This window comes from Thamnophis sirtalis, unplaced genomic scaffold (genome assembly GCF_051295495.1).
Source record: "Thamnophis sirtalis isolate CommonGarterSnake01/CBP01778 unplaced genomic scaffold, rThaSir2_p1.2 scaffold_12, whole genome shotgun sequence".
In the NCBI taxonomy this organism is placed as follows: Eukaryota; Metazoa; Chordata; class Lepidosauria; order Squamata; family Natricidae; genus Thamnophis; species Thamnophis sirtalis.
This window is the reverse complement of record NW_028261392.1, coordinates 59,543,143-59,558,858: the sequence shown is the minus strand read 5'-3', so window position 1 is coordinate 59,558,858 and position 15,716 is coordinate 59,543,143. Positions and strand designations below refer to the sequence as shown.

The following is a 15,716-nucleotide window of genomic DNA, read 5'->3' as shown; positions in this document are numbered from 1 at the left end:
CAATCACAGCAATTCAAAGAAAACTGAAATACAAGTAAATATGAAACACGATTTATTCTACTGAAATTTTAAAAGGGAACCATATCAAGTGCTGTCCAATGTTCTGGTTAATAAATGCAAGACAAGAGAACATTCATTTCAAAGTTCAACTCAATTTCTATTTTATTATGGAATATTCTTAATAATAATGGTGGCAACTGTTCACCACCATGTATTCTCTTAAAGATACAAGATTATTTTCGTTCTTACTAATACAGTGTAATCAAAAACAATAAAAATCAAATTCAGCCATACTATATATACATCAAGCTAAAGTTCTCAAACAGAAGGAAAGTTCTCTTATGGGAATGGGAAAATTTCTCTACCTTTAAATCAAAATGAAAACCTATTTAAAACTTGGTCCTTTAAACATGAAAGCAAAAAAGCATGACTCTATTTTAATGAACTTTATCAAACATTTGTTTTGCCTAAATACATTTCAATTACCTAAAACCAATTTATTTGGCTTGAAATTAGTCTATCCCATTTAGTCTTTTGCTCCACAATTTGTTCTGGGATATGTCCTTGTTAGTCAGACATACTCATTGACATAGCTATGTAACACCCAATAAAAAAACAAAATACATTTCTGAAATATATGATTCCAGATCTGGTCTTTTAATTCATGTCCCATAAATTGCCGCTTCCTCTTTGCATACTTAATCTGAGGAGCCAAAAATGTAGAATCATTATTAAGTCAGTCATAGCAAAGGGAAATTCCTTTCCATGTTCACATAGTTTGTGGCTTGCCCCACCTAGTTGAATTAGTTCTATTATTTCATTAGAAAAAAATGTGGGTTTTCCTCTTCCCTTTTTCATTTTGCTAAATTTCTGGTCCAGGCTAGGAGGGCTGATCTAGAAAGTTGATGAGATTTAGTGATATTTCTTTGTAAGAACAGTTATGTAAAAATATTAGGAAAGTTTAAGACTTTCTGTTCTGAGAGGTCATGAGTCACAAAAATGGATTTGGTATAGGCAGGATTCATAGCATTCACCATTCTGATGTTGCCTCCAAGAATAGGGGGGGACTATTTGTGGCTGGACTTGAACCAGAGGTGGGTTCCTACCAGTTCGCACCTATTCGGTAGAACCAATTCGTCAAATCTACCGGTTAGAAGAGGTTCCACCAGTGGACCCGGAAAGCAAACCACACCTACAGAAGAGGTTCCAAAAATTTTTGAAACCCACCACTGACTTGCATGCTTCAATGCCAGAGTTTCTGAGCCAATATGACTGGAGGAGGAATTCTGGGAGTTGAAGTCCACAAGTCTTAAAACTGTCAGGTTTGAAGACCCCTAGTTTTTTTTCCCCCTAAAAGGTTAGGTGTGCAAGGATCTTGTAACTTGACAGCTTTAAGACCTGCATGCTTCAATGCCAGAGTTTCTGAATAGCTACTTGGACCGACCTAAGTACTAATTCATAATTTCATATCCGGTCACATGGGCAGCAAGCCACTCCCATCCGGTCACATGGGTTGGCAAGCCACTCCCACAAAGGAGGCCACACCCACAGAGTAGGTTCGAACAATTTTTGAAACCCACCCCTGGTCCTTGGATATGATTATTCTACACTATCATGCTCATATTTATAAAACTCAGTGCCTCTGTGAAAGGTAAGGATGACTACTGCGTTTGTGGTGCAATCAGAACTTTGCGTGTGTTGAAGTTGTTTTAACGCAAACCAAAGATGCCTTTTAAAAAACAAGTTTACATCCTATTCTTATGCATGCCAGTGCTGTGTGTGAGGTAATTTAAGGTGGTTCTGACAAGTGTCGTCGGCATCTTCATATCCGGTCACATGGGTAGCAAGCCACTCCCATTCGGTCACATGGGTTGGCAAGCCACTCCCACAAAGGAGGCCACACCCACAGAGTAGGTTCGAACAATTTTTGAAACCCACCACTGACTTGAACACAGAACTAGTCTTAACACCTAGCTCACAGATACACTCTGTAATGCTTGGCATTTCTATAAATGTCGATGTGCTTCATTTATTTAATTCTCAGTAAAACAATCAATCTTATTAACTGAGGTATTGTTGAATCGTGCTTGTTACTGCTAGAAATCAAAAAGCCACATCATGTACTGTGGGGTTGTTTTGGAAGGCAGGAAGAAGATGGAAAGCAATTCTGTATCCAAAAGACACAGAGTAAAATCTGGCAGAACATTCTCCAGAAACCTCATATGTATCTACCGAGAAGAGCATGGGTGGTTGCATTTTTAGATTCAATTTATTAAGCGTTAAAGCAGAGGATAATCATCATCTAACAGAAATGACATTTTAAAGCCATAGAATTCTTTTAACACTCAATTTTATGTCTACAAACCTAACAAGGGAAGAAAGGGTTTATTTAATTAATAATTTTATGAGGAAAGGATTTCCTAGGTACTTGCATAACACATTTCTGTCAGAAATAGAAAATATAACTTTGTTCATGCTGCAATGCAGGGGTGGGTTTCAACCGGTTCGCGGCGGTCCCCACGAACCGGTTGGTCGGCGAACCTGGAAGTAAGTAACTTCCGGGAATGGCGAAGGGCCCAGCCGCCCGCCCGCGCTCCTTGCCCGGTTTTGACGAGTTCTGCGCTTCCACGCATGCGCAGGACGCATACAGTGCCTGCGCGATCTTCCAGGAGCAGCTGGAGCATCACACAGACGCTAGTACGCATGCGTGCCCTGCGCGCGTGCACGAGGACGCCGCCGGCCCCGTTCCAACCAAACTGGTTGGAACGGGGCGAGAAACCCACCCCTGCTGCAATGATATTTACATCAAAGTACCAGAACATGTACATTACATTCTCAGTTATTAAATCAAGCAAAAATATTATTGCCTCCTCATTCCCTCATTAAAACTTTCACATTTCCCACATTTTGAAAATATATCTGAGGCTATTTGGTGTCAATTTTCATTTTTGGACAGAGGAAAAACTCTCTGCAATTGTATTTTTTACTCCAAATTACAAGATAGTTAAGAAAATATTCATATCTTTTAGTCCATCAAAAAAAATATATATCAAACATTCAATTTGTTGATGTTTTTACTAGCTCCAATTAAAACAAAAGAAAAAAGCCTTTTTTCAAGCTTTTTTCAGAATTATTCATCAAGTAAATTCCTAAAATGGGGATGGAAAGAAATGAAAAGGTTCAAATATTAGGCAGCTGTGAGGCTTGCAGCTCATATTCAGTGAAAGGAGGTTAAGAGAAAGAAAGTTGTTGAGTCCTCAACTCTGAAAGTACATAATATAGAGATATCAAACCACAGCCTCTTTCTAAGTTTGGCTTAGCAGAGACCAGAAATAATATAATCTCTATATCAGCAAAATCAGGAAGTAATTTAGGATATGTCATTAGGTTCCAAGTCAATTAAGCAAAATTGTATAGAAATAGCTAATGATTAATGTTTCTAAATGTAGTTATATTTCGGGTTGTACAAAATTCACTTCGTGAGTAAGAAAGCTGTACTCTCAATGGCTGAGAATGTGGTATTTCCCAAGATACTGAAAGTAGTCATAGTATGTTCATCCATTAAAATAAGCAATTTTAACTCCTCATTTGGGAAATACAGTAGCTCCATGTATCTTCACTGTATCTTCATTACAACGATAATGAAGAGTTTAAGCAACAATAGCATCCAAAAATTCTTCATCACACGTGTTAAAAACATGTGACAAGGCAAGAAAGCCTCAATACTAAGTATATATATATTCAGCTGTGGAGGTGTGGAGGTATCAGGTTTCTGGGTATGCAGTGAATGAGGTTAGCTTGGTTGATCAACAGTGAGACACTGGTGAAGTGGGCACAACAACGCCTGCATTTTCTGTGCCATATAAGAAGAGCACATATTCTTTCCCCTGTCTTTACCATTTTCTATAGAGGGACAACTGAAAGCATCCTGTCGTATCGTATTACTGTAGTTTGGAAATAGTACTGTTTCGGAGGAGGAGGATGTGCAGAGTGGTTAGGACAGCAGAAAAGATTATCCACTTCCTTCTATCCAGGACATAACATATAAGTATTGTATGACTAGGGTCCGCAATATTGTCATGGACACTTCACATCCTTCCTGTTCTGACTCCCCTCGTCCCACACCAACACACACTCTGAGCCAAAGATAAGTTATGGTATTTAATTGACAGACAGGTCCTTAGCAGCAAACCGGCACAGACAAGCTTGGGCAGCAATCCAGCACAGATAAGCCGTGGCAGCAATCCAGCCTGCCAAGCTCACAATAATGTTCTCCAACATTAGTTCCTGCATTGACTTCTGCAAGAGGGGCGTGTGCACAAGCAGTCCTTTTATAGTCTGGAGAGGAACCTAATGACCACCAGCTGAGTGCAATTACCTCCTGTAACTGTGCAACTGTTCCTGACGCATATTAGCTCTTCGGTGCCAGGCATCCAGGAACAACTCACTACTGGCATCCGGATCACTCTCCCTTGTCTCCTCCCCACTGCTCCAAGGCTCAGGTGCCTCCTGGTGGCCAACCAGCCTCTCTGCGCCCTGCTCGGAGTTGGAACCCTGTCCAGGGTCCTCCACATCCTCCAGAGCTGACTCAGTCTGGTGGCAGCTCCAACGGCTCCTGCTGGGCCACAACAGGTGTCTGTGTATGTATGTATATACATACATATTTTTCTTTGAGAGCAGGCAGAAGAATTGCATTTTTAATGTGTTCCAGTGTGCTCAAAGAAAAGAGTGACAATAAAGAGTATCTTATCTTACCTTGCATAGCTAAGAGATAAAATCAATTCAAACAGTCTCACATTTGAATCAGCTACAGATTTATTTAATTTTGCTACTTTTGTTAAGAATGATAAAAATATCAGATACAGATCAACAGGAGCTTTAATAATACCTTTCTAAGTATTATCAGGGCTAGCTGTAGCCAATATCAACTTTTGAGTCTTCACCTGGCCCAGGAAAATTATCAAATTTTATGAAAGTAACTGTAATAAGTATATTTAATATGAATCTAAAAGAATATGAACTGCACACATGCCCTTGATATTTTATGTTGGTATATGAAATTTTAAGACAGCTTTTCCCAATACCAGTTGATTAGTTGTCAATGTATTAATGTGAAAACTGCAACATTTTTAACGGTTTATTAACCTTTATTAGTAACCATTTCCTTTTTCATAACAAACAATTGTTTGCCTATTATGTTCTTTTGTAAGCCAAGATAAATTAGCCAGGGTCTGTGGTTCCTAACACATGCTAAATAAACCACAGGTGAGACCCTCTGTGATATGTTACATATACCCACTCCCAAGGAAGAGCCAGTTTAGTTTAGTTTAGTTTACTAAACTAGAGCCGAGGTGGCGCAGTGGTTAGGGTGCAGTACTGCAGGCCACTTCAGCTGACTGTTATCTGCAGTTCAGCGGTTCTAATCTCACCAGCTCAAGGTTGACTCAGCCTTCCATCCTTCCGAGGTGGGTAAAATGAGGACCCGGATTGTTGGGGGCGATATGCTGACTCTGTAAACCGCTTAGAGAGGGCTGAAAGCTCTATGAAGCGGTATATAAGTCTAACTGCTATTGCTATTGCTTTTGCTATTTATTTGTATGCCGCCCTTTTCCCTGAGGGGACTCAGGGCGGCTCACAATTCAGGGGGAGGGAAGGACAAACAAGTTACAAACATGAAGACAATACATCATTAAAAAAGGCACAACAGTCATACTATTCGAGTGGGGTTGAAGTCTTTAGCCCCAGGCCTGTCGGGACAGCCAGGATTTAAGGGCTACGCGGAAGGTCTGGAGGGTGGTGAGGGTACGAATCTCCACGGGGAGTTCGTTCCAGAGGGTCGGAACAGCCACCGGGAAGGCTCTCCTCCGGGTAGTTGCCAGTCGACATTGGCCAGCTGATGGAATTCGGAGGAGGCCTAATCTATGGGATCTTATTGGCCTAGTGGAGGTTTGGGAAGTAGTACTAGACCACTGCTAAGTTCAATTTCTTCCCTTAATGTGCAAACACTGAAACCACAGCCCAGAATCTCTGCTATTACATCTTGCATTTTTTTCTACAGAACTATCAATAGTCTCAGTGGTGATAATATTGCATTACTGCTAAATCCATCGCATTCCTAGCCCTGAATGCTCCTTAGAGATTCATGTTAAGTGCTACACAGTTCCTAGAGGTATACCACACAGGTTAATGAGATCCAAGATAAAGTCCAATTTTTTTAAAAAAAAAAACTTAACTGTTTTTGACATCTAATTTAGTTCCTGGAAAATACACTTTTACTATTTTATCTCTGCACCTGAGATATGGGAAAAATTGAACAGTGAATGGTCATTATATTAATGGCTCCCTTGACTGCAATGTTAGAAAAATGTACTGTATTTAGAATTTATCAAGCTTTCCTTCCAGCATTATTTATGACAAAAACAAGAACCTTCCCCAGCTCTTTCCAGTGTACTCTGGCTAATACAGGCTATAAGACCACACTAATAATTCTTTTTTTTTTCTTTTCATGGGAAAAGACTCGAATACAACAAGACCAGCATATATATACAATATCAAGACAGCCTTCAACATTGACCCAAAAATAGGTAACATCTTAAGAAACCCCAAAGACAAAATCCAGCTAGAAAACCAAGGAGTCTACGAAATACCATGCAAAATCTGCCCTGCAACATACATAGGACAAACGAACAGGAGAATAAATGCACGAGCACAAGAACACAGTAAGAAAAAAAGAAAAAACTTCCTCCCTTTTCCAGCACCTTAAAGCTACAGGACATGAAATTAATGTTGAAGGAACCAGGTTAATCTCCAAAACAGAACACTTCAATAAGAGAATTATGGAAGCTATCGAAATAGAGAAACATCCCCACAACATGAATAAACATGACGATACCTCCCGTCTACCAGACATCTGGAAACCAGCCCTAGTCAACAAATGAGCCCCACCCACCACCCAGGCCGTTACAACACGAAACAACAATAGACACGCAGCCAGCACCAATCAACCAATCATGATACAACCACACAACCAATCATTACACTTACTGAAATAAAGCCAGCACTCCACACACCCCCACCAAGATTTATAGAAAGACAGCAGCTCCGATCATACTTTAAGCCCAAAACCCAGCCTGAAGATGGCGAGTGAGACCTCGCTGAAATGTTGCCAAAACAATCTCAATCTTACATGGGAAAAGACCTGAATACAACAAGACCATATATATATATATATATATATATATATATATATATATATATATATATATATATATATATATATATATATATATATATATATATATATATATATATATATATATAATGAAAAAACAAAATAAAATGCATAATTATATATTAAAACAGTCAAATCCATCTGATCATGTACTTCTTTTGTCCACTTAAACCAAACAGGATCCTGCATTTTTCCTTTTATGATAAGCTAGAAATAATTATTTGTTTCTTTGAATATTCTATTGCCCATTATACTTGAAAAATAAAGAGCACTATATTTTCATAGATTTTAATTTCAAGAGATATATGAATATATAACAGAGCATCAGCAATCTACTAACAGTCTATGCAGGATACCAAGATTTATTAACATCTTACATGGCAGCTAATTTTGGAATATTCAGCACTCAATTGCTAAAGTTTCTAATGTTTGTGTCTTAGAATACGTGCTTATTCAGAAATAACACCGAATTTCCCAAAAGCACAGAACTAATTACAACTTTGTGAAGTGAACTAGTTCATTGCCCGACAATCATTCTAATTCACAGCAAGAGAAAACAGGGAAAAAGGCCAATGCAATGAAAGCCTACTTTTGCATCCCCCAAACAATGGGGAATGCAACCTCTTTATGAGTGATAACTGAAAAACAGATAGAAACCTCTTGAACACTGGAGTGGGAGAGGGTGGTGAGGATTCCATTCTGCTAGGAAGAAAGGGCAGTAATTCATATAATAATAAGATAATTATAAGCCAAGAACTTGTGGCTTCTTAGGTTTTTCTATGACAGTTATTAGAGAAGGTTCTTTTGATAATTTATATCCAGGCTGTTTTTTCCTGTAACTCCTTTCCACACGTCAACAGGACTTTTAGCGCCATGGATTTCCTTGTCAACAAACCAGGCAGGGATAATGGAATACTCCTTAATTCTGGTCCACAGAAAGAGTTATGGTTCTCACCCTTGTTCTTTTTCTTTTAGAGAAATGTTCTATCAAAGGCATATTCACAGATTCAGGTACAGTTTATGGAGAGAAAAAGAATGGAAATCTCTAACCCAGGATAGTGGAAACACCAGTTCTGGGATTGAGAGCAGCCTTTCTTAGGCATTCTTAGTAACGGGCTCTTTCTGCCTCTCAGGCAAATTAATGAAGGGCCTCAATTAAGTATGAAAATGAAAAAGAACAGCCACAGCTAATGCTTTTGAGCCAGGATATAACCTAAGGCTTCTTAAACTTTTTGTTCTCGTGACCTTGCCTCCCTTCCCAATTGACGCATTTGTAGAATATTTATTATATCGTGTCAAAATAATAAAATTAACATATTTTTTCATGGAAAAGCCATGAAAAAGATTTTTTTTTAACAAATCAAAAATAAGAATGAGTAAGAGCCGAGGTGGCGCAGTGGTTAAATATGCAGCACTGCAGGCTACTTCAGCTGACTGCAGTTCTGCAGTTCGGCTGTTCAAATCTCACCGGGTCAAGGTTGACTCAGCCTTCCGTCCTTCCGAGGTGGGTGAAATGAGGACCCGGATTGTTGTTGGGGGTGATATGCTGACTCTGTAAAACTGCTTAGAGAGGGCTGAAAGCCCTATGAAGCGGTATATAAGTCTAACTGCTATTGCTATAAGCTGAAATGGCATTTGGGACCAAGTAAGAGAAAACACAATGGTGTGTACTGAACTTACCAAGAAGCAGCTTTTATTTAAAAGCTAAATGATACCTGAATACATTTGTGATCACTCTAGAATGGCTTCTCAAATCTCCCTCCCTCCCTCCCTGTCCTTCCTTCGTTCCTTCCTTCCTTCCTTCCTTTCCTTCCTTCCTTCCTTCCTTCCTTCCTTCCTTCCTTCCTTCCTTCCTTCCTTCCTTCCTTCCTTCCTTCCTTCCCTCCCTCCCTCCTTCCTTCCTTCCTTAAAATAAATAAATATATATATTTATTTATATATATATTTATATATATAAAATTGTCTCATTCTTATAAAATAAGAATGAGACAATTTTAAACTTTTGCAATCTTTAACATCTGATAAATAATTTTTATTTCACGGGACCCTAAGAATGTCTTGGGAGCCCCCAGAGGTTCTTGGACCACACTTTAAAAAAAAATATTGACCTAAAGTATTGTAGATATGTTTAAATTCGCAATTTCGCAATTTAATGAGCTTATATGCCGCCCAATCCCAGAGGACTCCGGGCGGCTTACAAATACGAAATAAAATAAAATAACACATAGGGGAAAGAAACATACACAGTTTAAAAAAACACACAACATACATTTGGGTTAACTGGGGGTTGAACCTGAGTTAAAAATCAGCAACCCCAGGCCTGTCGAAACAGAGTTAAAAGAGTTAAAGTTAAAAGCCGTCTTCCCTTACTGTTGTCACTGCTTATAGCATCTGAAACATTTTCAGTAGAAGCCGATAGTGGCCATTCCATTTTACAGAGAGAAATAATTTTAACCTAACATAGTGACAAATTGCAAATTATTTGATATGGCAGTTTGCCTAGAAGTATACATGATATTACCACACTTTTATAGTAACAAGACCTAGTCAAACAAATATTACCAGCTTACTCATTTCATCTCCCTTATTGTCTGGGTTTAACTTGGCAACAACTGCTCCAAGCTTATGTTTCAGCAGTGCCTGGAAGTCCAGTAATATTTTAGTGTTCAGCAAAACATTTGTATTAGCTTCCCTTGCATAACAAACAAGGAAATAAATAGTGAATTGCTCCCTCAGAGGGAAAGGGCTGCGTAGTCTGACATAGTTTGGAACAAAACAGCCATAAAGGCAATATTCACCATCTTAAATTGCTAGTTTTAAGACTGAATCATGATGCATTTTTATCACAGAGAACACACGAGGCTATAAAAATCTGAGTATGGGAATAGGCGAGGCATTCTGATACAGATTTATTTTAGGAGGTTACATACCAGGGAGGGCTTGAAAAAGAAATAGGAAATAACACTGAGTCTTGTACATCAGCCAGATCAGTAAATAATTTGACATCCTTTTTCCAGTCTCTCAACAACCTTTGCTATAAATACAGATACCAAATGAATGCAAGTCAGTAACCACAAAAAACACATGATGAACAAGGGCAATATCTTCAAGCAATCATTAATAATAATCCAAAATACATCTGGAAAGAGGAGGAAAAATGAGGTTCATACTCTGCCCATTCATACTTATAGATTAAATATGTCGCCTACCACAGTCAAATGTCTCTTGGAAATTTACAACATCATCCAATTCATTAAAATATTCATAGTGCAATATAACCTGCAAAGGGAATAACTCGGAAAAATATGCATGCAAAATGCAAGACCTCGAAAAATAAACAAAAAGAATCCAGTAAATGATGATAATCTCAGCACAAACATTATTCTAAATAATTCTGTTTTGAGCCGAAGTGTTAATAAAGTGGGGACTCATCCTATCTCAGAAGAGAAGCGGGCACAGCAAAAGAAAAGCAGAATCTGTGGGCTGGTCAAACAAAATGAACCTGCTTTTGATTTCTTATAAACGCCAGCACTTAAATACAGATCCCAAGCTGATAGAATTTCAGATCATAATGCTTCCACATTGCTTTCAAGCGAATAATGGATTTATTCAAAATTAGCACAATGGGCAGCTTGCTAATAATTTTCAGCACCTTCATATTTTAGCATATTCTGAAATAATGATGCCCTACCAGTCTTTTTAAAAAGTTCTATGAACCTACATTCCCATCTGAAAGTAAATTCTATTGAACTTACTAAGACTTTTTTGAGCAATTATGCTCACGAGAATGGCATCAGTCTGAGATCATTTTCAGGCTTCTGTGTTTCACCACTCTTAGCCAGAGAGCTAAACCGGGTTTATTTTCTTCTTAAATGCTATTTATTTATTGAATTTGATGCAAAGCTTTAATTACTTATTTTATGACACTGGGATTTATTTCCCATTGGAGAAACTACTTCCTTTATTCCTCTTTCCAATTCCTGAACTTTAGATCCTGAGAAAGACTCTAGAACCACCTTGATGGTTCTGAAGCTGCCCTTCACTTAGACCAAGCAGAGTGAAATTCAAAAGAGGTAGAAAGTGTCAGGGATACAGTCTTTTTCCCTCTCCTTCTCTTTTGCACAGAATGAAGAATTTATTGCTGCAACTGCAGCAATTTGAGGCAGCACAGTGATTTTCTCTTATTGGTTTCAATATTAGAAATGAAGACAAAATAGAATGCCTTCAAACTATAGAAGGAAATATGGAAACTCCCTTAAATTAATATTAGTAATAAAGCCTTATCTTGGATTATGAACACGTGGTTACAATTTCACCAAAACCAGAAGAACACAAAATAATTTTGGCCATTCAACAAAATTTCCACCTGCTGCTGGATCCAATGGCATAGCTATATAGAGATCTCACAACAAATATAGTACTTCTGAACCTGAGAGGTGAGGAGGGAGGTATTAACACAATGCTGAAAAGAAAGGAATTACTTTATATATATATATTTTAATAAAAGGAAAGGGATTACTTTTTAAAGGCATAAAGAGGAACCACTGATGCCAGAAGATGGTAATCATACATACTATTAAAACGTTCACATTACATTATATTTTGATAAACAGCAGAAGAGCAATGAGGCACCATCTTAAACCTTGGATTACCAATTAATCCTCATCCCAACAAATGTAACAAATGCAGCACGACCATGTGACACACAAGAAAACATATATTTCACAAAATTAATTTTCAGTGAAAACTGATCAGTGGAACAGCTTGCCTCCGGAAGTTGTGGATGTTTAAGAATAGATTGGACACCAACTTGTCCACAATGGTATAGTTGGATCTCTTGCTTGAGCAGAAGGGTCAGACTAAAAGACCTCCAAGGTCCCTTCTAACTCTGCTATTCTGTATAAAATGTGAAACCTACATATCATCAACGAAGTATCAAAAGGGGGAAATATCTCCTCTGATATCTTCATGAGAAAGTATTCATATATCAAAGGGAGTTATTCTTCTAAAAACAGAATTCAGACTCCAAGTTTGCAATCACAAGCTATAAGACACTCCAGCATTTTCAGCGATAACTGCCACCATACATTCCAAAACTATGGAATTTAGGAATTATTATAATCCCTGCCCTGAATAAAGAAATAAAGCCAAAATGGCTAGAGGGGTGAAAAGGAGGAAGAACCAGGAGGGTGCCTGCACTTTATAACTGCACAGAATGATGAAGCAACTGTTTCCAAAAGGTGGGCTTGGAAGCAGAGGATTCAGTAAATGGAATCCTTTAAAAACAGAGCAATAATGGTGATTCACAAACCAGACAAATGAGACCAGTGGTGGGATTCAGCCAGTTCGCACCTATTCGGGAGAACCGGTTGGTAACTTTCTAAGCAATTGGGAGAACTGGTTGTTGGAAGAAATCTTTTGTTTTTTCCCCCACTTTACAGGGCTAATCCTGTAAGGAAGGCAGGAAGGAAACATTCTGGTGTTGTTTCTAGCCTAATCTTTATTGCCCTGCTTACAGAAACTGCCTCTCCAGTTAACCCTTATTACCACTGTAACAACTAAGGCGAAGTGCCCATCGACCTGAGTGACATTGACTTGGCCACGCCCACACAATCACATGAGCCCCGCCTACCCAGCTGGTCATTAGGGCAGAGAACTGGTTGGTCAATTATTTGAATCCCACCACTGAATGAGACCCACTGATGTTCCAAAAAGCAAACCCATCTTACATTAACAATATGCTTGAAGGTATCCCCAACAAAGCAGAGGAAACACTATGCAAAAGGACCATTGCATAGAGAAACCGGGGTGGGGTTATGCAGTTGGTTAAGGTGTCGTCAGAAAGGGGTACACAATTTTTCCCCCCTGCTTTACTTCCAGCTGCATGCAAGCAGCTACAGCCAGATAAACTCAAAGCTCTTGGGGAGATCATCCTTCAGAGCTCTTTGAACTGCAACATTTTTTAAAGCTGGCTTGGCTTGGAAAGGGGAAGTTGGCCAGGTGTGTTACCTGCAGATGCTCCAGAAGGAAGGGATGGAAGTAGGTGGAAAGGAGGGGGAAACCAGGTGAAGCAATGCAACCCCCCCCCCAGCTGGAAAGAACTCACCGGGGGTGGGAGGCACCCTAGCCAGCCCGGGGAGATGGGAACCCACCCGCTTCGCTTTGTCCTTTGGCAGGAGAGGGAGATGGGCAGGGATTTTAGAAGCAGCACGGACAGAAAGAAAGGTGAGGCTGGAGAGGTGAGTTGGAGCCAGGGACCAGGCGCGCATGGGGCGGGGAAGGCTTTTTTCCCCCCTCCTTACCGTAGACCCAGAGCCAGCCCTGCCGCTGACAGACCGATTCCCTTAGGATCCGCTCCAGAGTGCTGGCCGCCCCGACGAGGTCGGCGGGTCCGGGCAGAGAATTCTTCAGCCGCTCCAAGCAAGAATCTCCTCCTTCCCCGGCGTGCTCCATCCGCTGCTTCTGCCCCGGGCTCAGCCGCCACCACCACCGCCACCACCAAAGCCCCTTCGAGCCCGTCACTTCCTCGGTCTGCCACTACAGCTTTGCCCCGGCTGGCGGGAGCCGCCCCCTTCCCGGTCACTGGCTGCAAGCGCGCCGCGGCTCCATCCCGAGGCCGCCGCCTCCTTCTCCTCCTGGGACGAGCTCGCTCGCAACCCACCCGCGGAGCTCCGTCGCCCCGTGCGCGGCTTCTCCCGCAGCCCCGGCGGCATCCCAGGGAGGAGCAATGGAGCGCCGAGCCCTGCTCAGCCGGCGACCCGACCCTTCCTCGGCTCCAAGCAGGCACGGGGCGGACAGTCGCCGGTTGCGAAGGAGAATCTCGGCCAGGCGCGCTCAATCGCCCGCCGACGCCGAGCGCCACGCCCTCCTCGGCTCCCGAGCGAGCGTCGTCATCCTCTTCCAGCCGATGATTGGCGGTATGCAAATGAGGCAGGGGCCCTGGTGGGACTCGGGTTCCCCCCCCCCTCTCTCTCTCTCTCTCTCTCTCTCACACACACACACACACACACACACACACAACTCTGAAGCTTGCTGGGTCATTTTGAAGTGTTTCTCTCTCTCTCTCTCTCTCTCCCTCCCTCCCTCTCTCTCTCCCTCTCTCCCTCCCTCCCTTTCTCTCTCACTCTCCCTCCCTCCCTTTCTCTCTCACTCTCCCTCCCTCCCTCTCTCTCTCTCTCTCTCTCACACACACACACAAACACACACACACAACTCTGAAGCTTGCTGGGTCATTTTGAAGTGTTTCTCTCTCTCTCCCTCTCTCCCTCCCTCCCTTTCTCTCTCACTCTCCCTCCCTCTCTCTCTCTCTCTCTCTCACACACACACACACACACAGACACAACTCTGAAGCTTGCTGGGTCATTTTGAAGTGTTTCTCTCTCTCTCTCTCTCCCTCCCTCCCTCTCTCTCTCCCTCCCTTCCTTTCTCTCTCACTCTCCCTCCCTCCTTCCCTCCCTCCCTCTCTCTCTCACTCTCTCACACACACAAACACACACACACACAACTCTGAAGCTTGCTGGGTCATTTTGAAGTGTTTCTCTCTCTCTCTCCCTCCCTCTCTCTCTCTCTCTCTCTCCCTCTCCCTCCCTCCCTCCCTCCCTTTCTCTCTCACTCTCCCTCCCTCTCTCCCTCCCTCCCCTTCTCTCTCACTCTCCCTCCCTCCCTCTCTCTCTCTCTCTCTCTCTCTCTCTCTCGCCTTTGCTCAAGCGGAGTTTGTTTTTTTTTGCCTTGGCTGAAGTCCCAGGTAGACCAGAAGCCAGGTATGCTGAATAGCACACGCCCATTGGGCTCGCGCACCCAAGGCAAAAATGGAGTAGGAAGTTTTGGTATGCAGAAAGTATGCAGTAGCCGGATTTGGGGGTTTTGTAGGGAGCTGCGACCACCTGGCGTTGCAAAAGCTGTAGCTCTCTCTTTTATCCCTTCGCAAACGAATTGATTCTGGTGCAAATTTTTACCAAATCAAAGCCAAGCTTTAAAAAGAAGCGTGCAAGGCAAAAAATGCATAATTACAGTTTTTTTCTGATCGGAGGAGAGAAGGTCTAGACCAGTGGTGGGTTTCAAATTTTTTTAGAACCTCTTCTGTGGGTGTGGCCTGCTTTGTGGGAGTGGCTTGCCGGCCATGTGACCGGGTGGGGGGTGGCCAACTTGTAAAATGTGGTGAAACTCACTTAACAACGCTCTTGCTTAGCAACCAAAATGTTGGCTGAGAAACTCTGGCATTTCAAGCACACAAGTCTTAAAGCTGTCAAGTTACAAGACCTTTTCACCCCTAACCCTTTAGAAAAAAAAACCCAGGGGTGTTCAAACTTGACAGCTTTAAAACTTGAGGACTTCAACTCCCAGAATTCCTCCTCCAGTCATGTTGGCTCAGGAACTCTGGCATTGAAGTGTGCACGTTTTAACGTTGTCAGGTTACAAGATCCTTGCACCCCTAACCCTTTAGAAAAAAAACCCAGGGGTGTTCAAACTTGACAGCTTTAAAACT

The 15,716-nt window shown here is 41.5% G+C and overlaps 1 protein-coding gene and 1 long non-coding RNA gene across 2 annotated transcripts in view; one reads left to right on the top strand and one right to left on the bottom strand.

The window, feature by feature from the left end:
* RASAL2 (RAS protein activator like 2) overlaps positions 1-14,079 on the bottom strand; it is a 269,272-nt gene extending 255,193 nt beyond the window's left edge. The window contains exon 1 of the mRNA XM_087726825.1: positions 13,534-14,079. Within this exon, the coding sequence (XP_087582951.1) occupies positions 13,534-13,684 (151 nt within the window). The 5' untranslated portion in view covers positions 13,685-14,079. The remainder of the gene's footprint in view (positions 1-13,533) is intronic.
* The window catches only part of LOC148043371 (uncharacterized), a 481,921-nt gene that overhangs the window by 405,895 nt on the left and 60,310 nt on the right, over positions 1-15,716 (top strand). The window lies entirely within an intron of this gene.